General features: G+C 43.1%; 1 protein-coding gene across 4 annotated transcripts in view; it reads right to left on the bottom strand.

Moving 5' to 3' along the window:
• Positions 1-25303, bottom strand: part of ATP8A2 (ATPase phospholipid transporting 8A2) — a 555201-nt gene that overhangs the window by 507534 nt on the left and 22364 nt on the right. For 3 of the 4 annotated variants that reach the window (XM_014595931.3, XM_059720367.1, XM_059720374.1), the window contains exon 2: positions 16793-16951. The exons of the other annotated variant lie outside the window; for it this stretch is intronic. In XM_014595931.3, the coding sequence (XP_014451417.2) occupies positions 16793-16835 (43 nt within the window). In that variant the 5' untranslated portion in view covers positions 16836-16951. The remainder of the gene's footprint in view (positions 1-16792; positions 16952-25303) is intronic. 4 annotated transcript variants of the gene reach the window in all.

Here is a 25303-nt window from a genome sequence, read left to right as displayed (position 1 = left end):
GTTTTGAAATCTCCTGTGACACATGTGACATGATAACATTAGTGGTCCAAAACTGGGATCATTTATTTGAGCAAGGAGAACCTCAAGATACAGCTCCCCACACACACACACAAAATCAAATATTGTTTTACAAGATAAATGGACTGTATGCATGTGCATATCTGGGCTAATATCATGACCCTGGGTTATCCTCTCAACTGATCCCAGTCATTCAAATTCATCTCGACTAGCATATAGCTTCTCCTGCCCCTTTGGGCAGGCAATACTAGAATGTTACTAAAGGAGAGTTTGGCTCTTTAAAACAGTATGTAAAAGGGGAAACCAGACAAAGATGAGGCAAAGGCAGTGGAGGAATTAGTATCCAGCCAATGCATTCTATGACTGGTGTAATCACAAAAGCAGTGAAGAAGGAAAAGTTGTGCTAAACTAAAGGGTGCTGAGAATTTTTTTTGAATACATGGAAATTAAGTGTCCCAAACATTATCAACATAATACACTCAATGTAGCCCTTCAGAATGTGGACAGTGGCTAAGCTTAAGCACCCAAAAACCAGGAAATTAGGACCTGAACTACATATCAACTTGCGATCAGATATTTTCAATGAGATTACTGCTGGAAAAGAAATAAGTTGTGAAAGAGCTATATCAGGTTTACATAGACTTTGTCAAAACTCAAGGTAGTATCAGAAGAGAGTCACTATGGTCAATCATGGTGGGGTTTGTAATTCCAATAAACCTGGTACATCTTATTAAGATGATCATTGAAGGATCAGGGAGTTATGTGAACTGGGAAATGCTATCAGTCAGATGGAAATCAATAGGGGGCTCAAACAAGGAGATACACTGTCACCACTACTTGTCACATGGATTCTTGAGAAGGTCATAAGAATTGTTGAAGGAGGAAGAAAAGGTCTGCAGCTGACCAGACTGCATTAAGTACTTATGTATGCAGATGATATCTGCTTAGTACAGAGATCATAAGAGTCAAGTGCCAGAGAAACTGGGCTTGCTATCTATGTCAGCAAAACTAAATACATGATTGCATCCAGAAACAAAATCTCAAGATCACAGGAAGATAAAGACAGAGAATGACAATGTAGAAAAAGTAGAGACACGTAACTATTTACAAATAATCACAGAGGACAAGCAAACAACTGGAGAAATCAAGGCAAGAAATCAGTGCTAATATAAGCCTGTTAAGCCTTGATAAAATGATGACATCAAGGAAAAATCTCAAGGAACCTTAAAACCTTAAGAGCACCATTGTTCAACCTGTCCTTTTACACCAGGGGCAGGCAACTGTTTTGGGTAGAAGGCCGCTTACCGAGTTTTGGCAAGCCATCAAGGGCCACAAGAGTAGCTCTGCACCTTGACAGATGCCCTGTCCCCTAGTCATCATTTTGGGACTGGAACTCCTAGTCCCTAACCCTTGACCTTGCCACCAGAAGTCCCTCCCTTTGGCCCCCACAGAAGTACTCCTTTCAGCAAGGGTTTGCCATCTTGGTACCAGAAAAATACCAAATTTTATTCTAAAAATCAAGTATTTACTACAACGTTCATTAATTTGATTTTTAAAAATATGTTGTCCTGATTTACATGCGTTTGCATAATGTATATAGAGGTGATTGCACAATAGCTTAAAATGAAGTCTTACTCTTATATAAATGTAGTGGGGGGTGGGTATGTCTGTGGATATGTGGTGCGGGTGGGTATGGGGCTTGTGGGGGGCTGCGAGTGTGTGGTGAGAGGGTGGCTGGGGAGGGTTGTGGCATGTGTAGAAGGGAAGGATTTGCTCACAGCTTTCCTGAGGCAGGCAGAGCCCCGCACAGTGCTCTTCCTGCTCCTGGCCCCGGGCACCCACTCTCAGCCATTTCTCCATTTCTGCCACCACTGCCCTTCTGCTGCTTCACCATTCTACCCAGTTCACCACTCCAGCACCATGTCCCAGCTGCACAGCCATGACCACAGGACACAGCAGGAGCTGGACAGGCCCAGCCAGCACTTCATAGAGCCAGCTGAGAATCACAGGGGCTGGGCCAGTTCCTGCTCTATCTTGAGGCACCCTAGTAGGCATCTGGGGTCCTACTGTCCCTGGTTCCCGTCATCTTTGACAGGCAGCCTGGGGCAGATAAATATTAATTTTCTAAATCTGGGGGTGGGAAAGGGAAGCCATGGGCTGGATAGAATGGCCTGGTGGGCCAAATCCAACCTGTGGGCCATATTTTGCCTACCCCTGTTTTATATAGATGTGGACACTGGACACTGACAAAGGCAAATGGAAAAAAGCTACAAGTATTTGAAAACAAAGTGCTAAGGAAAATATTTGGTGCAGTACAAGAAAATGGTATGAAGGAGGAAACAAAAATCAGGAGCTTGTGGACCTTTACAAAAGGCCAGTATCTTGAACAAGGTAAGAGCACAGGGAACAAAGGGTGCAGACAGACGTTAGGGCCCCACTAACTCATGACAGTTTACTCAAGGGGGGGGCTGCACCAGCCTTGGCCAGCAGGTGGGGGCACTCCAGCAGCCTTTGAGGAGACTGCCAAACTGCCCCTCTCCCCATCCCCACGGCTGTCAGCGCAGGGGGAGGGGGGCACCTGGCTGCTGAATGGCCAGAGCTGAATTGCAACTGAGGCAGAGAATAAAACCCCCCCACCCCAGCTACCCCTGCTGGGGGCCACACAGTGAGGGGGCTCCGTTTCCCCCCTGCCCCATTCTCCCTTCTATTCTGGCCATTCAGCAGCCAGCATGGCTCCTTCCCCTCCCCCTGACAGCCTAGGGGACAGGACTGGCCTGGTAGCACCAACCCAGCCCAGCCCAGCCCCTATGCAAAAAATTAACCCTGGAGGGAACACAAGTTCCCTAAGGCACCCTGCTTTTGTGCATCTTAATGTAATACTGGATTTGACCAGGGTTAATTTTTCATACGATCAGTCATTTTAAAAGGGCTCTGCAGCCATACACTTGTGTTGCAACATGGCTATAAAGCGCTTGTAGGGGCCAGATCACTCAAAAAAACCCCAACAAACCCAAAACAACAAACAAGCAAACAAAAAAAAGTCACTTCCATCTGTGCCCAAAGTGTTATATCGCAGGAAGGCATGTGAGGCAGATTTTAGAAGCTAAGGCAAAGGGTCTCAGAACTCAGGACAGACCAAGGCAAGAATTGGAAGTTAAGATAAAAACTGATCTGGATGGTATAGGCAAACATGCAACCAAGTGGAAGGAGATCATGCAAGATAGGAGGAGAGGGATGGCTGTAGTTAGGGCAGTTATATCCCCCTGCCCCTTCTCCCCAGGCTTGTGAGACCAGAGGAGAGTACATACCAGCACTGCAATGCAATCTTAACCCTCTTTGACTAATGTCCCAACACAGCTCCTACTCTTCTACTTTACAGATACTACATGATACAGAGCACAATTGTATTCCTTTTGCTAAGGACAAAAAGATAAGACAGGATATAGCAGACTGAAGACTCTGCTGCTTAGCATACACTCAAACACTGAGTCTACTCCACAAAAACTATTCCAGACGTGCCAGCTGCTACGTAGTTTTCCTCTGTGACTTTAGGCTGCTAAGTCATTGCCTTCAGGTACTACTTGTTGTCATGCACACTACCAGACTGCTGACAGGCTGTATGGCAAGAAACAACCTCCTCATTCACCTCCACAAACAAAACCTTCAAAACCCAAAAATTCAACATGCATACACTCGTCAAAACTTAGGAACAACTACACCAGTGGTATCCTCCACCATTTAATGTAGGTGCAACTTACACAGTGAATGCAATGGAATTTGTGCAGAGAAATACAGTAAAAGCATTCCAATTTACAAAGCACACCAGTGGCACATGCTTATAAAACTTCCTCCGACCTATTCGTTACTGAACCATTACCTGTGGCTACTACCACCTTCAGGAAGCAGAAGCTTACATTGAAGTACTGTAGTGGACTTCAGATTTGTAATAAGTTTGGCCACTCTGCAAACTCAAAAGCCAACTACTTTCTGTGCCCTGGTCCCCAGCCCCGACAACCTTAACTACCTTAGTTTTGTGGCATCAAACAGATTAAAAGATCACTGTTTTTCATAACACAAAGTTTAACTCGTGTAATCAATACAGCGTATGTTCCAAGAACAAAAACTACAACTTTTTCAGCAAGTACAGCTGATAGGTACTTGTCATAGTTCTCAATGCGAGAAGGCAATTGAGTTTTAAAATATCAGTGTGAAGGGGGAAAAAACCCAAATTATTTTTAGGCCCTCCTAAGCACATGCTCCTGAGAGGGGTTTCCAAAACTCATTTTTATAATACAGGTCAGTCGCATCATACGCACATTTAACTTGTGTGAATTCAACTATACGTGGGGTGGGAGGGGGGGCGGGGCTTGAGCTTGCACATGGCGCTGCCACTTACCTGGAGGCCCATTATGGCGGTGATGGCCACTGCCTCCAAAACCTCCCGCCGTTGCCATGGAGCCATGCTTGGAGCCGTGTGGCCGGCCACCGAGTGGAAGACTAGAAGGGGCACTTTTACACATGACACCATTACCATATACACGTGACAAAAATGTCGTATTGTGTGGCTTAATGGTGTCACGCTGTACACATGCAAGAGTTTTGCTGGTTTTAAATGAGTTTGCATATTTGAGAACTAAACTACATCTCGATGTAGTTTAGTTTGCAACAATGCGCTGCAGCTATTAGTCAGCTCACCCTCCAGCCACAGGAGAGGCAGGCAGGTTCTGCAGAAAAAAAAAAAAAAAAAAAAGGACTGGGCCTCACATTGCTTCTACCTTCAGCAGGCACCTGCTGCAAGCAGAAGTGGCAAGGGGCCCAATTCTCCCACCCCCTCCCACTGGATCCTGCCCAACTCTCCTGCAGCCAGGGGGGGTGAGCCACCAAAGGGCCAAGTGGCCCATGAGCTGCAGCAGACCCCAGTCTTTCCTTCCCTTCTACAGCAGTGGCACCCCCTGAGGCCAACAAGAAAGGCAGCTAGTGGGCCAGGTGCTGCCTCAGCTTGGGGTCAGGGAAGAGTTGGATCAGGCCAGCTGCTGCCTCTGAGCTGGGGGAGCACCTGGCCTGCTAGCAGACCACCTGGGTGGCCCTGGGAGTGCCACTGTCATGGAAGGAAGGACCAGGGCCCCCTCCCGATCAGGAGCCGTTCAGCCCACCAGTAGCTCACCCCCTGGCTGCAGGCAGGATCTGCCGGGGGCGGGGGGAAGAAGGATCAGATGCCTCGCTGTAAGAGTGATGGAAAAATAAAACCCCTAAATCAAAATGGTGGGTTTCAATTAAAAAACCCACCATTTCAATTTAGGGGGTACAGAATGCAACCCTAAGGATTAAACCTGTCATATGTACAAGCACCCTATCAGAGATGTCATGTCCCTCAGGACAATACCAAGGTCCTGATGAATTTTAATGTAAACAGGTGTTATTTATTATGTGTTAACCAAAATAGTTGAGATAACAGACATGCAAATAAAAGAATAGTGATGAAACTGCATTCAAACCATATAGAGATAACCTTGATGCATAAAAACACACATTAGGATATGATAAGAGAAGAGTTGAGCAGCACAGTTAAAATTAAATGAGTGCAGTGCATGAATCAGTCAATATTCAGTCGGTCTTGGGGTCATGTTCATCCCCATTAATTATATTTTGTTGTATAGGCGGCTAACATATCATTTTTAGTTTTATTATTTTATAAGTCCAAACATAGCAAAAAGTGATGCATACTTGGTAGAAAAGTAACTACTATTCAGCTTAAAGTGGGTTTGTGATAAGTGATAGATTAAGCCAAAGTACTATTAGTAAAACATTTTTTAAAATCCCCCAAAAACAAGCCAACATAATTAGCACTACATTCAGAGAACTCACACTAGGGCATTTGTAGAATGTTCTAATTGCTATCAAGATTCATAAAAAGGATTTTGTGGGTGATATCTTTGGTTGGCAGAAAGTTAGGATTCAGGACTGTCCTCTGTTTCTGAGATTTTATATGGTTTTTCTCTTTCTGTTTGCTGATAACTAAATCCCACTTCCCTCTGATTGGGTTTAAAACAATATCATGCCATTGTGGGTGTGATTGCAATGCTATTTTCATTTAATGAACTTACAAATATTTATAATGAATACCAGGCATCATTTCCTGAACGTATTACTTATAATTCAAAAAACAACAATATGCTAGGTTGAGATATTTAACATTACATCCCTAAAAACATTTTTAAAAACAGATGTCAGCAAGCTCAGTGCAAGTATATTTTAACGGCAAAGAACAGGATTCTGAAAATATTACACTCATGCATAATTACAGCTGATAGCAATAGGACAATTTCTATTTGTTCTTATATTGGCATAAATCTAGAGATTTTTCACTACTCCAGATTTACATTGATGTAACTGAGTTTGCCAGATCTGCAACATCAAAACTGCTTGCATAACCCATATGAACAAGTATTGCAAATGAGAAATTGAAGGGGTCATCATCTCTCTTTAGATAATACAGAAAAATGTAAGTAGCCCAAAGCTGTGTTGATAACTTACTGATAACAGCCAAACAAGGAAGATAAGCTGCTTGGTTTCACCATTTAATAACTTAATGAAGAAAGTAATTTGAGAAAGCTTTGTGGGATTTTTTTCCTAGTTTGAGTTCATATAGATAGACTTTTGGACTTCTATTATGCAAACTGTGTACTGTCCACTATCCCCTTATCTTGCTATAAAGAGAGGGTTTTTTTGTGCGTGGTGGACTTAAGCAGTGTCTAGGCCTCTATTGGTCCCTACACAATGGCAAATTCCACTGAAGATGAAGAGAGGTTTCCTAATGAAAGCGAAAGCAACTTGATGTGAAATGAAAGCACAGAGCCTGGGAAATGAGCAGGAAGAATTGGAAGTCTTCATTTACTCAAGGAACTATGATGCGATTGGAATAACAGACTTGGTGGGATAGGTCGCATAATTGAAGTACTGTCATATATGGGTACAAACTGCTCAGAAAGGACAGGCAGAGGAGAAGAACAGAAATTGCACTTCATGTAAAAGAGCTATATAATTGCTCAGCGCTCCACTATGAAGCTGAAGGTAGGCCTGTTGAGAGTCTCCTGGTTAAGGTTAGAGGGGAGATCAAGCAACAAGGGTGATGTTTTAGTGTGCGCCTGCTATAGATCACCAAACCAGGAGGAAGTGGTGGATGAAACGTTCAAAACAGCTAGCAGAAGTTTCCCGATCACAAACCTTGGTTCTCATGGAGGACTCCAATCATCCTGACATCTGCTGGGAGGACAATACAGCAGTGTGCAAGCAATCCAGGAGTGAGAGAGAACAACGAAACAAATGAAGACATTGCAATGAGGATGGGGCTGAGACTAAAAGATAATGTGCTCAAACATTAAATGTATGTTTTTCCTCAATTTTGATTTAAGATGCATCTGTGCATGTTAAATATGAGGTCACTTCCAACCCTAATTTTCTATGATTCTGTGTTGAACATAGAGGCAAATATGGAATGGCCAACAAAAATAAAAAAGTTCAGAAGTGGAAATTGCCACAGTGGAAGGGAAATAAACTACAGAGTTCAAACACGTTTAGATTGCTGGGACAGGATAATCTTAATCCCTGAATCTGATCATAGAAGTAACAGTAACAAGGATTTTAATACATGCATCAAATTGCTCATCATGCAGTAAAGTCCACTAGGTTACAGCTGGCAAATGAAGATTAACCAGCTGCTAAAGGCCACATTTCAGCCTAACAGAAGGCAACAGACAGAAACCTCTGTCCAAGTGGCTACACAACACAACAGAATGGTACAGCAGAACTCTAAAAGGACTATGCCACAATAAAACAAAGCACAATGGAGATTTAGAGTCATATAAGTAACTAGCCACCACTGTCATTAGACTAGGAGACAAAGGCAAGAAGGGAAGAACTGCATGACTACAAAAATAATGGGTATAGATAAGACAGGAGAGGAAGAGAGGAAAGAGGAGGGGAAGTCCCCCAGGAAATGATGGGCCTATTAGTCAATCATTAACAGACAAGTCCTCAAAATAACACTCAAAAGCATAAAGTTAAATGGAAAAAAAATGGGAGAAAACACCTTCTTGCCTTAGGACTTGGCCCTTTAACACTACATCATGAAGCAATAACTCTTCATTTTTCACCTCATTTTGTTATCACCCAGTAAACAATTGAGTTTCCTTCTTTCCTTCCAGTACCAAACAAACAGCAAGCCATCTCTAACAAAATTTCACAAAATGAGAAAAAGATGTTGGCTTTTTCTTTTTTCTTGCTGAGGGGTACATGTAGCCACATACATTCTACCCCTCTAAAAACTTCTGTATATAGCAAGGGTGAGACCACTAACAGAACAGCACTTTCCTAAAATAACAGCTCCCTGTCTTTCTTCCAAGTCATGTTGTCCCCACACACTTAAATGTCAAAAACAAGCTGTTTCTACTGAGACTGCTGAGCTGATAAAGGTAGGGGAGAGTCAAATAGATTCTAGTCTTCTCTTGCTTCATCACTACATTGTCAGTTAAATTCTTATTGTGAAAATTGTATTGCTGGCGATGCAGTCACAAAAGAAAAACAGCCTCCCCCCCACAGATCCCAGGATGGGTTTGCAGCACTGGCAAAAATCAAATATCTATAGACAGCTTTGAAAGAGAACAAGACATACAGGGTCAATGTTGCACTCGCTTTTCTTAACCAGTTTTAGAATATTAAAAAGAAACAAGGCGTGGTATGAGATCAAGCTACCGATGAAGAAAATTTTTGAGACCATAGCCACTGATGCCACAAAAATCAGCATCAAAATCTTATTTAGGGGCCTATTTTGCATAAGGCAAACCAATGGCTTCTCCAAAAATGTTGGTTCCTTTCCCATTCTTCAGCTTCTTAAAACCAGCATTCCCTCTAAGCTGTGTGGTGTGCATGGCCGCACAGGCGTGCTCATACCATGATGCCAGAGGCGCCTGCATGGCTGTGCACACCACACAGCTTGAAGGAACCCTGCTTGAAACCCACCTCACTTCTCACATTGTTAATGGCTTCTTACCTATAATGGCCGTCTATAGACATGTTCATTCATGTTTTAATTAGAATGTGAACAAGTTGCTTCATTGTCACATGTGTTAAGTCCCCCCCACATTTCAAGATGGCCATAGGCGCGTTTCAACTAAACCCTGTCAAATAGGTTTTAGTTAAAGGGCCCCCACGGCTATTTTGAACGTGGGGGGCTTAATACATATGACAGTGAGCCATTTTAATTACAGCAGCTGCCCAAGAACCACCCTAATTAAAATGCCTCACCCCAACACACATACACCCCCAAGCATGTCTACAGGCAGCCAGTGTTCTTGATTTTCCCAAACACTTTTCTAATATACACCATGTAAAAGAGATTTCTCTGAGGGAATGCAATTCTTTGGCCCCATTCATATGAAAAAGTCAGAGTTATAAAAATGTATACCCTGATAAGTAACAGGTTAATATTTACTGATTGTAATAATTACTGCTATAGTCCTTGCACAGAACAAAAAGAAAAGGCTTCCTGGAGTTGCATTATCAGGGAACCTTCCAGACAGGAACTGCATCTAGAATCCTCCCCGTACCCCAGATCAAGAGCATATCCCCAAACTAGAATGGGCTGCAGAAGAGTTAATACAGCTATTAATTTCCCTCCCCTCCTCTCCCCCAGATGCCCGTCAGCTGAAGCTCTGTTGGAGACTATTCACATTTCCCCTGGGACCATCCCCACTCTTCCATAAATGTAAAACAAAAGCATTTTTATAGTACTGTTTATTCAAGATTGATCCTAACCTTAGCTGACTAACAACCAGAACCCTCTGTGCTATTTTCCATACTCAACATTTTTAACAGCACCTGTGTTCCAGCAGTGTTTACAGGAATTAACCACAATCACCTAGAAACTATCAACTTGGGTAATACAGTTATGGACATCACAATCATCTACATAACTAGGACACCAGGATTTATACCACAGTTCTGAGTAGTTACATCCTGGAGCCCCATGTTTAATCTTGCTTATAACCCAGACAAGCTCCCCTCTGGGTGGTTACTAGGGCTGTGCAAAATTTCGACTGCTGTTTCGTTTCGGCGGTGTTTCAAGCGTTTTGACGCTTGAAACACCGAATCCGAAATTAAATGGGAGACATGTCGAAACAGTATAACAAAACAAGTTGAAACATTTTGAAGACGTTTTGGCATTTCAAAGGTGTTTCAAAGCTGGGCTTGCAGGGAAAGAGAAAGTAAGGAGAGGGAGGAGGAAGAGGGGGGAACAGACTGACATTTGTAGCTGGCCAGTGTCTGCCAATTGTCCCTGAAGTCCCTTCCAATCCCAGTGCTCTGGGGGAGGGACCTTAAAAGTTTAAAAACAGTATATAAGCCTGTGAATAGCTAAGTTGTCAGCCTGTCTCTCTCTAGAGAGCAGCATCTGAAAGGCATCAACTCTCACTGCTTCCTAGCTGCTACTGTCTTGCTAGGGAGTGTGTCTTCTACTTGCAAAGGATTGGATAGGATACAGCTTACACTGATAGTTTAGCTATACTAACCTAACTTCAATACTAGTATTGTTATCCTATGAGGTGTGGTAGATGGTTGGAGCCACACATCTAGCCCACAAGGCTTAGGGTGTCCCCTTGAGGCACCTACTTAGAATGGTCCAGCAAGTAGATTCATAGATGTTAGGGTCAGAAGGGACCTCAATAGATCATCAAATCCAACCTCCTGCATAGGCAGGAAAGAGTGCTGGGTCTAGATGACCCCAACTAGATGCCTATCGAACCTCCTCTTGAAGACCCCCAGGGTAGGGGAGAGCACCACCTCCCTTGGGAGCCCATTCCAGACCTTGGCCACTCCAACTGTGAAGAAGTTCTTCCTAATGTCCAGTCTAAAAGTCCAAGAACCTACAGGTTTTAGTGGGGTCCATTAGGACCGTGACTGAGCTGAAGCTCAAGGACAGCCTCCCTATCTATCATCTTTTCCAACAAGACATGGCGGCAGGTGAAGAGAGACAAGGTGGAGCTGGCAGTCAGAGGGCACTAGAGGTACATGGCCATCTCTAGGTACCCTATTCCATGACAAAGTGCAGCTTCCCAGAAACCCCTGCACCTATTGCCTTGATACCTGGCAGACTTCATACCCTCAGAAGGAGCTACCATTCCTGCAATTTTAATCAGAATCAGGCAAGAAATGACAAAGTTATAGGCATTTTAGTCATTCCCCATTACAGCCTATAGCTAAAACACCAAAACATCGTCAAAATAGCATCGAAACTCAAAACAGTTTCGGCTGAAACAAAACAGTGATTCGAAACACTGAAATGAATTGCTGTCCCATCAAAATGACAAATCTGAAACCAAAATGAAACAGGCATTTTGCACAGCTCTAAGGGTTACCAGTCCTCTATATCAGACCCAAAACACAGAATACTTTGCGTTTCAAGTCTCATCACCATGTCAGGTCAACGTTTCTAGCTCTGAGCATCTAAGGAACATCCCCAGGCCTAAACTTCTTGTCTTAGCTTTTTCTTGAGACATGAGACCCTACAACCCACCAGCCCTGTCCCCTATGGCCACAGAGAAAAAACCGTCTCCATCCTCTCTCTAATCACCATTCAAATATTTGAAGACTTATCAAATCCCCTGCCTTCAGTGTTCTCTTCTCCAAACTAAACAACCCTAGTTTTTTTCAGCCTTTCTTCATGCTTCCCAGCCCCTAACCATTTTTGTCACTCTACACTGACCTCTCTCCAATCTGTTCACGTCCTTCTGAAGTGCGGGGCCAAGGTTGGATGTAATACTTCAGCAAGGCCTCACCAGTACTGAAAAGAATGGTCAAATCACTGCCCTTGATTTACAAGTGTCACTTTTGTTAATGCAACCCAGTATAATGTTAGGTTTTTTGTTTTGTTTTGCAACAAGAGCACATTGTTGGCTCATATCTAGCTTATGGTCCACAGCAATCCTCAGGTCCTTCTCTGTAGAAGCAACAATCATTTATTCCCCAGTCTGTATTTGTGCACGCAGTTATGTTTTCCCAAGTACAGGAATTCATACTTGTCCTTGTTGAATCTCATCCGATTGGAGAAATGATGCGATCAATCTATCCAGGCCATTCTGGATCCTAACTCTGCCCTCCAGAGTGCCCTCCACCCAACTTGGCATCATCTACATATTTGTTAAGTGTGCACTCAATCCTATCATCCAAATCATTAATGCAGATATTAAACAAAACTGGACCCAGGACAGAGCCCTTGAGAAGTCCACTTGATAGCTCCTCCCAAATAGTTATCAATGGCTCAGTGTCTATTTGTTGAACATGATCCAACTAGTTAGGCATCCACCTTACAGACTAGAAAGTAGTACTGTATTTACTTAGCTTAATGAAAATGCTGTGTGAGACCATGTCAAAAGCCCTAACCCTCAAGGTACATCACATTAACTACTTTCTCCCCATCTGCAGAGCCTGTCCCCTTATCATAGAAGGAAATCAGGTTAGTCAAACACGACTTACTCTTGGTGAATACATGATGACTGTTCTTGGTCACCCTGTTCTTCTCTAGGTGCTTCACAATGGAGCAAGTCCTCAAGGAATCTATTATCTTTCCAGATATCAAAGTCAGACCAAATGGTCTGTTGTTCTCTAAATCCTCATTCTTTCCTTTCTTAAAGATTGCCATTATTTTTGCCCTTTTCTAATCATACAGGACTTCACCTGACTTCCATGAATTCTCAAAGAGGCTAATTTTAGAAGGTGTGTCTACACATTGACATCAACGCGCTTGAATAAACTCCGAAGCTAAACTCCAGGGGTCAGCCTGCCAGCCTGGGGCTGCTCCCCTCCAGCTCCATGTGCTGTGGAGGGGCTGGCTGGGGCATGAGGCTACTTCAGTGCTAGGCTAGCCAGCAGGCAGCCACTGCACAGAAGCACCCTCATTCCCCAGGCAGCATCTACACATGCACTGGTGCAGAGTTTTTTTACTTCAACCTAAATAGTTGTACAAGTGTAGACACAAGACTTACTGCACAGCTAATTAGTCAACTGCACAGTAAGGTGTCTCATGTAAATGTGCCCAATGCTTCCAAAAGTACCTCAGTTAATTCCTTCAGTACCCGAAAGTATATCACATCTGGCCCTGCTGACTTGAAAAACATCAAGCTTCTCTAAGTAATCCCTAACCTGTTTCTCTCCTTCCCAACCTTTGCTGACAACTGCATTCATCTGGTAGCCACCACTATTTGTGAAGACTATTGAATAAGGCATCAAATACTCAGTCTTCTCTGTGTCATCATAAATGGATAGTAGTTCAACACACATTCAGGGCATAATACAACTTGGAGGTCATGATATCAAATGGAGTTTACAGTTTCACAGATATACACACAGTTGGATACCATATCAAAAATATGCTCAGTTCATGTAAAAGCTTACTTTTCTAACCACTGGCTATGCAACCTTAACCTAGGATCTAAAAACCAAGCTGTATGATTTCAACCTGCCACATCATAATCTGTAATAGAAATTCCTCAGGAAAAAAAACTTGGCAGTTTTGTTAATGAGGCAAAACTAGACTCCACCTTGTTCTTCTATAACCAGATTTGTTCTTCATAGTGCCAACAACTCCCTATAGCTATGACTAAAAATGAGCAACTATGATTAAAAAAAAAAAGAACCATTTTTACTGTCACTTTTCTGGCTACAGAACCACAAGTAATAACCTGAAACTCCCAAATGCCTTAAGAATAAATCACTGTAACATGTCACACAAGACTGTTGAGGGACTTATACTGTTAATTTAACAGGAGTATGTCTACATTGATATTTAGGGTTAACTCTGAAGGCCATCCTCAACCAACTCAAGCCATGTGAATTGGTCTCATCCATTATCATCCTACCATATAGCCCACAAAGCCATCAATACTGTCCTTTTAGGGCCTCAAACAAGCCTTTCTAGGAATCAGTCTGCACACTACATCTCTCCTTGGAAGATTGCCTTTAATTATGGACAGCAGAGACTGGAATAGAGGTGCAAGAGGCCAGAGAGTTGTGGGATTGCAGCTGATGGACTTCTTGTCCTCTAAACAAGTAAGGTAAAGTACACACTGTACAGACAGTAAGCCTAGGTAGTGAGCAGCAGTGGGACTCTCCTCATACTCTGAAGTTCAGAGATTCTAGAGTCAGGATGGATTACCACTAGAGGCCAAACATAAGGGATTTTAGTTTGAATGGTCAGGAGTATGGGTTTGAGAGTGGACCTAAATTCAATGCTTACTACTATCTGTCACAACATAGCCTGTGTACATTCAGTGATTTACAATTAAAGTTGGATTATTTTGTGAACTCCATGAATGCACTGGACCTGTATGTTACACGATACCTGTACTTAAAGATAATTTACAAATGGGAACAAATTGGGATTACTGCCTTTGTTTCTTTACATTTTCTTTTTTCTACTCGCCTTATTACCTTAGAAATAAAATAAAAATCAAGAATATCAGATCATACCTACCTTCCTTTTGAGAGGCACTAAGTACCTTAAGATGTGGAATACACTATTTCCTTCCTCTGTAACATTTTCAGTTTGGGATTGAAATTTTTACCAAACCCATATTTTCTACCTAGTGTCGCTAGGTATTTGAGTTAGACTGTGTGCATACATGTTAATGACTTTTAAATAAAGATTATTTTAGGGAACAAAGTCTGGCTAATACAGTCTAGCTTTGCAAATTGTATAGGATTTTCGTATCTTCAGTTCTCACTGATTTAACGGATACTTTATAGGATCAAGATTAGGCCCTTGAAAGAATGTCCTGCCATCAAAACCTTTGTCTTGAACTATTTTTATTATACTATATGTACAAATAAAATATATGCTAAAGTACAGCTGTATGTGGGAACTGGTTCTGAAGAATGTATTGGGATAATACACTTGGGATTATATTACTTTCCAGTTTACACACCTTACCCAGCTGTTAATATGGCACATCTCTGCCTAATCCCTAAACTCCTTCAAGTTCCTACATCATTTAAGCTTCTGAAAGAAGAAGAAAAAAAAAATTCTTGGATTTGCTGCTCATCTAGCTCAATCAGTTTCCATTAGTATGTAATGCCATCTAATATGTTATCTGAAGTCTTATTAAGAAATATTTTCTTTAAGCAGTTTTGCTTTATTCAATTTACCTACTTTTGAAGTAATACAAGACACCAGTCTTAGGTTTAAGACTTAAGTCACCAGGTATAAAGATAAGAATAAACATCACACACAAGAAGCGTCCAATACTTATTTGGAAAAAAAAGTATATAATAGAAGAAAAGTAACTCAGCCTCAACTTCAGACAGTTTTTACTTAAAAAAAACAAACAAAAAACTTCTAAAAAAGGGATGGGTAACATGTGAAAACTGCATTTAAGTTGTGTATACCCTCCTGTGGGTTGCTACAGGGTAGCAACTTTTAACCACAGGGGATCATTTTGCTGAATTTTAAGTTCTAGACAATTACCCATCCAGAATATAAGGATATATAATCCTGATTTATAAAAAGTACATTTATGCCTTTTCAAAATCTGTATTGAAAGCACCTTTCTCTCTCCGCTCCCAGTTTTACTATTTGGGTTTTCAGCATTTTATTAAGAAATACTGGTCGAATCTACACGAGATGCTAAATGCACACTAAGTAGACTGATTCTACTGCACATTAGCACATCACGGCAAGAGCCATGCTAATGCGCTAATATGCAGTAGAATCAATCTACTGCACATTAGCACCACTAAGAGACCATGCACTGGCACTTCTGCGCAGTAGCACTGGTTACTGCACATTTAGTACCTATTACAGGTACTATACTTAATGCGCAATAACAACAGAGCATTAATGGAAGTGTAGATGTGCCCACTGATTATGAATTAGATACATTTGTGTCTCTTGTATCATCACATTTTCATTCTCTGCATCATTAAAAGCAAGATTCTGATGCCCTTACCCAGAACAAGTGAGTCTCTACTCCAAAACTGGTCCCACTGATACCAAGTGAGGTACCAGTCCCAATGAATAAAAGGTATCAGGGTCTAGTCCAAAGGACATCGCTGACCAATAACACTAACAACAACGTTAGCTGGCTCTTCCTGTCATTTATGAGCCCTGGTTATAAAAAAAAAAAAAAATTATAACCAAACAAAGCAGATTTAATAAACCTGAATTAAAAAAAAAAATTTTAAAAGCATAATTTACCAGACATTTCTCCCCAGAGCAATTGATAGAAGGAATTAATCTCTAAAAGACAGCAATTAGATTATTTTCTGTGGCTTGTTTCCCTTCATTGATATTGGTTGAAGCTAAAAATATCCTTGGCTCTTGGTATCTTTCTGTTAGTATTCTAGCATACAATTGCTCCTGCCCCCCCTCCCCTGCTTCCTGCAGTATATCCATTCCTCTAGCAATTCATTAACAGCTTTGAGTGTTTATGCCAGTCAGATATCTCATCTCATTTTCTAGAAAATCAAACAATTTAAGCAGAACAAAAAAAGAAACCCAAAACAAAAAAAAGCCTTCTTTTTCTATGGCTGAACTATCTGTAATTCTGGTGCCCATTCCTGTAAAAGCTGAGGCCTACAGCCAATACCTTCCAGCTAGTGCGGGATTAAAGATTTACTGAATACAGACTGACCTTCTGCTCAAAAGAAAAAACACTGCTCTTATTACATTTCTTCATCCACACTTCAATACATGCACAACAAAAGCAGCTGGCAATTGTACAGTTACCTATAGAGATGCATCTCTTCCAGCGACGGCATATCAGAGACATGATGCTGTTTCTGTCCTTTGGTCTGGCTGTATGAAGATGAGAACAGCAGCATTCCTTTGAAGATCTCTACAGCATTACTGGGTCTCAAAGCTGGTTAAAGTGATCCCCATGGTAATCTGTGAAACATGTTTTGCACTTTCAAACTGCTATGTTTGATTTACAGGGGGAAGGATGCAGGCTATGTGTATATACACAAATGCTGTAGCTGACTAGAACATTCAAATACCTTTCAGCTGCAATATGAAGTTAGTCACAGTAAGGCATTTCAATTCTTAAGTAATAATCCAGCCAGACGCTCCCAGACCATCATCCACACTAAATTTTTAAAGCACCAACATTATCAAACAAAAGGAAAAAAAACTAAACGGAAGCCTTTGACAACCTTCACACACCTTCCACCTATGAAAAAAAGAGGCAACCTTATATTACTGAGTGACTGAACTCTTAAAATTTGGGGGAAAGGAAAGGATTTTTCTTCTTTTTTTTTTTTTTTTTTGCAAGATGTTTTTTTCCCTCCCCATTAAACTAAGGGCACTAACAGAAGTGATACTCATTGCGCAATCAGCCCCTTGAAAGCAGTCCACAGCTGTGCCCTGACAGAAGTGCATGGCTGCAGAGTGCTTTAAAAGTGCCTGATTACATGAAAAAATAACCTTTATTTAATGGGGGTTCTGATGAAGGCGCTCCAAAGCAGAGTACCTTCATTAACTTCTGTTTGTCCCTTCATGGATTGGGGTTGGGCTGCATCAGCCAGGCCCTGCCTCCAGTGCTGTCTGCAGGACAGGAGGGGGAGAAAGGAGAGGAGGGAATTTTGGTCTGGGGTTTGCCCAGGCTGCATTGAAAAGGGGGTGGGGAGTGGATTGGAGCCCCCACTGAAGTGGGGGCTCCAATCCACTCATCACCCTCCCACTTCAATGCAGACTAGGCAAACCCCAAACCAGAGCTCCCTCCCCTCCCTTCCTGTAGACAGCATTGGAGCTGGGATTGGCTCCAAAATGGAGTTCAGTCCCACCCCCTACCCCCATCCCTGACCCAACAGCAAACATCGGGGGCGGGGAAATGTTGCTCTAACTCATGACACTTCTGTGAAAGACCATAAATTATAGTGGGGAACTGCACGTCTGTCAGTGCCCAAAGGTACCTATACCCCCCAACTCCATCACTGGAGGAGCTGAACAACACACAATCTTTTCAAGGCATCTTCCCAATACTACTATGAAATACAATTATTAGTCACTGTTATTCCCATTCTGCACATAGATAATTGGGACAGGTTAGGCAACTTGTACAAGGTCACAAAAAACCTGTAGCAGAGCAGGAAACTAAATCCAGGCCTGAGTTCCAGGCTACTATTCTAATAATCTTTCCCTCCCAATAATAAACCACAAAAAGAGTCCATTGTAGCATCTGCTTCACTAGAGGCTTTGAAGAGCAGCCTAGATAAGCACTGGTCAGGATGACTTAGGAGGAGCATTCCTGCATTTGTGCAGGGATTGTACCAGATGACCTTGAAGTCCCTTCCAACCCTGTAATGGAAACTGATGGTAGCCATGCCCAGTAAAATGGCTGCATCTAGAACTCAGTCTCCTAACAGTATATTCAGGGTTAGAACAGGTGTACTGCTGTGCAGGAATGGAAAGCTAGGAGATCTTTTAAATAGGAAAGAGCAGCAAGAACAGCTGGGAGGTTGTGAGCTAGTTTAACCAAGTACCTTAGCTGGTATACCTGAAATTACCACCTTCTGGCCCATTACATTATACAAAAAAGTAGCTCCTGAGAGTTTCTATATACCTCCTAACTTTTTCATGCAAAGCTCCAGATCTTTTGAGGCTTCACATCACCTGGGGTAGATAGAGCTCTGGGATCCAGTACCCATAATCAGAGTGAACCTGAACGAAGCAGAGTTAAACCGGCCACTTTGTAAGGAATGATGAGAAGGATTGCTTCACTTAAAATGAAGATCAAGGATTCAGGTTTGAGAAGCTGAGTGTCCATTGGGGAAGTGGGTACTGGTTTTAGGAGGCAGCCTCCTGGAAGTATTAGTATTAAAAAGGGGACACAGGACAGGAGGGAATTTGGCAGAAATAAAAACCCTGACATTTTAGAAATTCTATCTCTTTCCATCTCTATCATGTTTTGTTGCATAATACATGACGAGAATAATGCAAACGAGTTTTCAAGAACATTACCCATCCCTTGGATGAATGACTCCATAAACACAAAAAAAAAAAAAAAAAAATGCATCCATTTGTTTGTTCTTTCAGTAATGCTGATGTCAATAATCTTCCCCTTATTAAAGCTAGGAGGAGCTGGCCAGTCAGTAGCTTGGTTATGGTGACCTGATGCAGTTCACATGGGAGAACTGTCATCAATTACTCTCCCATGCCCCATTCTCCAGCAAAGGGGATCAGAGGTTACTGCTTGTGTGTCAGTAACAGGATTCAAGTCACTTTCTCCTCAAGGACTCAGCTGCATTTTTTTTAAATGACTCAAAATTCAGTATATAAATCATGTCCCACCCCTGGTTTTTCTGAAGAACACCCACCTGTTCCCACTATGCAGACCACTTGCCCAAGAAGCCAATGAACAATGATTATTATTTAATGATAATTCAGTTTCATTTGTGCATAAACAGGTCTACAAACTACTCTAAAGGATCAAAGGTAAGAGGACTTTTCTGAAGGAAAGTTCAGTCGTAGGTGAACATTTGGAACTCTACCCTTCTCTCTCTCTCATCAACGTTGGTCAGGAAGAAGTAAAGGGTAGGGTTTTCTTTTTCCTTTTTTTAAAAGCATATTGGCCAAGACATAAAATTCAGATGCTTTAGGCTCTAAAGCTTTGGGTATTCAGATAAACTGTCACAGACAAAAATAACAGAAGAGCAGGGCTGAAAGGAACTCTAAAAAGATTACCTAGTCCAACCCCATGCCCAAGGCAGAATCATCCATTTCCAGACCATTACATGACAATCTTTGTCTAACCTATTCCTAAAACTACACAGGCAATCCTGCCACACAACTAGAAAGTATAGCTCCCTAACCCAGCCCCAGGTAAAGCAGGGAGCCAATGATGGCCAATGGCCCTCTGATACAAAAATTGTTAAAGTATGTTCTAGAGATCCAAGGGAGAAGGCCACACCTGTTACAGGAGGAATGCAAAAACCTCTTGCATCTATACCAGTCTAACCCCAAATGTGAGAATTAATCTGAACCTGGGTAGGGGGGAGCAAGACCTTCTAATAATAACAACATCCAGTTTTAGTCTCAGTAAAAAAATTGGCACACCCCAGTCAATGGCCCCAATCTTGGCTGCAGCCAACAACCAGTACTTCTGAAGATGATGAACAATACCCTGAAATGCACAGGACAGGAGGTGGGGAAAAATTCCTTCCTGGCCCCATGTAGTAACCAGAAGCATGGGAAATATGCATTTATTAGACATGCATAGATACATCAGTCTGATATTGGATCAGTACCAATATAAAGAAAACTGTCTATATCGGATATCAGCCTGATGGGGCCCATAATTTGGCCAATAAGTGGCCGTGCTGCACGCAGCTGCAGCACAGCACAGAGCAGAGCTGCCTCCAGCTGGTAAATCAGAGGGGGAGGGGGGAGGCAGATCAATGCCCCCTGCAGTGAGGGAGGGGGCAGGGGCTGTGGGACAGAGGCATGGCTCATGGGGGGTGGGCAGCTCCCACCACTGCTTGCATCCTGGAAGGGCAGGGAGGGGGAAGTGCCCCCAGATCTGCATGGCGTGGCATGAGGTGGGCTGCAGCTGGGGGGGTGGAGCCAGAGCCAGCACTGCACAGGGCTTTTCTTGTCAGGGGCTAGGCTCAGAGCGGGCTCCAGCGGTGCTGGAAGGAGGCTTCAGTCACCCCAAATTTTGCCCAGCTCTGCTCCCAACCCTATGCTGTCATCTGCTTCATGGCTCAGCCCCAGCTTTTTGGGCTTTTCCTGGAGCTGGGGGGGGTGGGGGGGTGGATCTGTGCTTGGGGTAGGCAGTGACAGTGCTAGGAAGGAAGATATGGGGGGGTACAACAAATTTTGGGGTGGCTGCAGCCCCCCCATAGCTTCTTCGCACCACCCACAAGCACAGCCTGGGAAACCCCCATAGCTGCCCTGGCCCCAGCCCACAGCTGCAGCCCACCCTCACCCTGTGCAGATCTGGGGGCACACACCCCTATGCCCTCTCAGAGTCAGCGCAATGGTAAAACTGTGTCATCGCCCCCCCCCCCCCCCCCCGGACAAACTGCGGCTCTGTCCAGCAGCTGCCATGCCCCAGCTGGGCAGAGCCCACCCCAGCCCCAGCCCCTCCCACCACAGGGGCCTTGATCTGTCCCCCCACGCCCTTTCCTTTCCACCACAAGACTTACCAGCTGGATGCAGCTCTTCAAGCTACCAGGCTGTGTATTGGAAATTGGATTGGTATCAGCTGATATGCCTCCTTAAAAATCACCTATCGATATCAGCCCCTGTATTGGTGCACCTCTAAGCACAAGTGTCTGAAGTGATGCAGGAGTTTCCTCACCAGCACCCAACCTCTCAATGCCACATCCAAGTAGACAAAACCACAATGCAGAATGAGAGGCTGAAGAAGATACCTGACAGCAGAAAAATGGACGTTCCAGCAGCCAAGTCCTTACCACCAGGGGTTGACAAACCATGGTAAAGGTGGCGATGTCTCAACCCCCTATGTACTAGAGTCAGACGCTCCAAGGAAATAATGAAGTAGGGCCATACCATTGGTTCAACCACCTGTGACTGCAGCACAGAGCATCAGACTATGCAAACCCTGCTGCAATGCCCGCTACTTGAAGGCACATGTACAATGAAAAATTTTGCAAACTACAATAAACAAGTACATGTGTGACAAAATGGTCAAATGTTGTGTAGAGATAGGAGAAGAACCACACCACTGTGTACTTTATTTATTTAACAAATAGTTTCACTAAACGCGACTTGAAGGATTTTCCATGAAGACTATTAAGGAATTCAATACTGGCAGCCTCAGGGAAAGCATTATGAGCCTGGCTTTAACAAAAACCCAGAACAGGACTGTATAAACAAATAAGCCTATTAGTTGCCTTTAAAAAAAAACAAACAAACCGCTCATCAACCGTGCATTTTAAACTTTTACAAGTGTAAAATGGGAGTAAAACTATTGACTGAATTACTTCAGAATTGCACCTCTAAATTGAATCTGATCAACCCCCCCCCCCCCCCCATTTTTTTTTAACCTAACCAAATTGAATGGGAAGTCCACTTATATAGCATGCTTTATATAGCTTTACTTATATAGATGCTTTATGTAGCTCCAAACCAACAGGGTTCCTTCAACTAACTTTTAAGTTCTGCTCTTGGGTAGTTATGCTACAGTATAAGGGCCTACTTACTGGCTGGTCTGTGTTTTTGCAGTCAGGCTCTTTCTAAGTATGAAAAAATTCTTTATACTTGAACTTGTGAATTTATCATCTCACCTGAATGACGTAAAAAAGAAATTCCATCTACCCGACCTATCTATCTGTACAAGAGAATTACATATTAAGGCAAAATAAGAATCAAGGGTGCATAATTGACAAAGATCCCTCCTTTAAAAGTTATTAATAAATGAGTTTAGTAATAAAAAACACTTATGCTGCATTTCAACCTACGAATCTTAAATCAAATAACCATAAGAAATACCCTTTAGTCAGGTTTACTCCGTCTTGTCAATGCATTCTTCTGTCTTGTACAAAAAAAGACACAGGAAGTTCTTTTTTTATGTACATCACCAGCATAGACTAAAGGTGTTTGAGCATCCACATAGTTCAGCAGCTTTTGCTGCATCAAAGATCTGAAGACTGCTCAAAAGTCTAAATGATCTGTTAAACTTAGTCAGCTTTCAACCCAATCACAATAAGAAACAAAGAAAGAATTTAAAGTTCTTTAATAAAGCTATCTATTTTGGGACATGTTCACCAAATATAAAAGGAAGGTGCCTTTGCAGACTCATGAATATCACTTAATGTTAACCTATAAGAAGCTGATCCATAGCCAAGCGAGGTCAAAGTCTTCTATGACCTCTGAATCAGATTTTGTACAAGATGGGCTCCTGCTGGTACATTAACTCAATTAGCCAACTATAAGTTTTAGATATATATAGTTCAGATCAGAAGCCAGAATTTAGCCTTTAGTAAAAGCATTTATCTAAATTCTAGCTCCTGTACTGAAAGCTTACCTGGAACAAAATGCGCAGGTAGAAAACAAAAATAAAACAAAACAAAAAACCAAGCCCCAAGCCACCTTTCTTACCTACAAGTTTCTCCCTGCTTAAAATCCTTCTCAGCTGTCCCAAAGGAGGTGGGCTGAAAAGAAAAAATACGCCTTGTAGCATGGCCAATGTTAAAGCCAAGATGCCTGATCAAATCAGAGCAAAAATATTCTCCTAAATCTCGACTGGGCTTTAAACTAAGCCCGCTGGGGGATGGGTGGACAACCACCAACACAAGCCCACTAGACAACTTCTACAAAACCAGCAGGTTAGGGGACTCAAGAGAATCCACTCCTACCCTAGCCCTAGAACGATGTCCTCCTGGGGGTGCAAGGAAGCCAAGGGCTTCCAATGGGACACTTATGTGCCTGTAAACCAATGCCAAGAGCTTGGGGAACAAACAGGAGGAACTGGACCTCCTGCTAAACAAGAATGACTACGATCTCATAGAGATAATGAAGACCTGGTGGGACTCCACCTATGACTGGGCCACAGGTATAGACAGCTATACCTTGTACAGGAGAAATCGTGAGGAAAAAAAAAGGGGCAGGGGTGTGTGCCAGAAGGCCACTTCTGTTTCTCCCCAAAAAACTCTGCTCTGTGACAATTTGGTTAGGATGGGCCCTGCAGAAGGTACACACCTTCCCCTATCTCTTTAGGTAACCTGAGCTGGATACATTCCTGAGGGAGGGGGGAAACCTACTCCCTCTGCCTATGTGACTGGCATCACATACCTGGGTGAGAGGCTTGGGCTCCCTGGTGAGCTAGCGACTGCCAGTCTGCCCCACAACTAGTGATATATTTCAAATTGGTTGGCTGACAACCAACAGGTGCTGGCCTCCATTGGACCAGGTAAATGAGATCATAAGGGCTATATAAGTTAAGGACTGCCCAGGAGGAAGAGGCAGCAACCATGAGGGAAAACTCAGAGAAAAAAAAGGAGCTGGATCATCTGAAACTTGCTCTCTCTCTCAAAACTCATGATCAAGGAACTGCCTGCCTCCAGAGGGAATCTCCATCTGCCTCTGGATGATACTTGTAAGTAAGCTACCTGAGATCTAACTAGATATATAGCTTGTAGTAACTCAGATGCGTGATCAAAGGCTACCCCAGCCACCGTGTTTGCTCTGTGGGGTTTCTCTGATACTACACAACTCTGTACCCTATTCCAACCCTACTCCTTGTAACCAATGAAGTTCTCCTTTGTACCTAGCGTGGGAGACTTAATGGGAGTGGGTCTAGATTATGCCTTGGAGTCCCCTTGGTTCGGCTGACTAAGGGAGACCACTACTTGTGCTTATGACTGAGGGAAGCACCCCAAGATCTTGAAGTGATTCAAGTACCCTTGAGGGCTACTAGGCCTGTGTTTCCCAGGGGCCACAGAGCCAGAATCAAGCCCATCCCTGGGTGGTGGCAGTTCTACCCCCAGCTAGCAGATGTACTCCAGGAAGGGGGTCAGTCAGAAATGAAGCATCCCTAGGGAGGCACTCTGAGCCTGGAAGGTGGTTGGGCACAGTGAGGTGGGTGGCTCAACACAGGAGCACCCCCTACTGGCCCACCACAGGGTTTAGCTCTGTATGTCAAGGAAAGCTACAGGTCCCTGCAAGCTGACATCGGCACCCAAGAAGGACAACTAGAGACTCTCTGGGTTAAAATAGATGGGGAACATGGGGACACAATGGTAGGAGTCTAGTACAGACCTCCTAATCAGAAACAAGAGTTTGACCAGGAATTCTCCAGAGAACTGGCTGAGGATGTGCACTCTTGGTGCATGGTTGTCACGGGAGACTTCAACTACCTGGACATCTCATGGGAGGAGCGCTCAGCCAAATTCAAATGGTCACAAAGCTTCCTCATGTGTGTGGACAAGCTCTATCTGACTCAAGATGTCTATGCACCAACAAGAGGTAAAGCACTACTGGACCTGGTACTGGCCAAAGGGGATGATCTAGTCAGCAACTTAAGAATCGAAGGAAAGCTGGGAGATGGTGACCACAAGCTGATCACTTTACTATCCATCCTAAAGCTAGCAAGTCAGTCAGCAATGCAGAAGTCCTTGACTTCAGGAAAACTGACTTTAATAAACTCAGGAGGATTGTTGTTGAGGCCCTAAGGGGCCATGACTTGACAGAGAGGGGAGCTCAGGATGAATGGTTGCTCCTTAAGGGAGAGATCCTGAAAGCACAACGAATGTCCATCCCATCTCAGAGGAAAGG

This window comes from Alligator mississippiensis, chromosome 1 (genome assembly GCF_030867095.1).
Source record: "Alligator mississippiensis isolate rAllMis1 chromosome 1, rAllMis1, whole genome shotgun sequence".
Lineage (NCBI taxonomy): Eukaryota > Metazoa > Chordata > Crocodylia > Alligatoridae > Alligator > Alligator mississippiensis.
The sequence above is the reverse complement of the archived record's forward strand: the minus strand, read 5'-3'. Positions and strand labels throughout refer to the sequence as shown.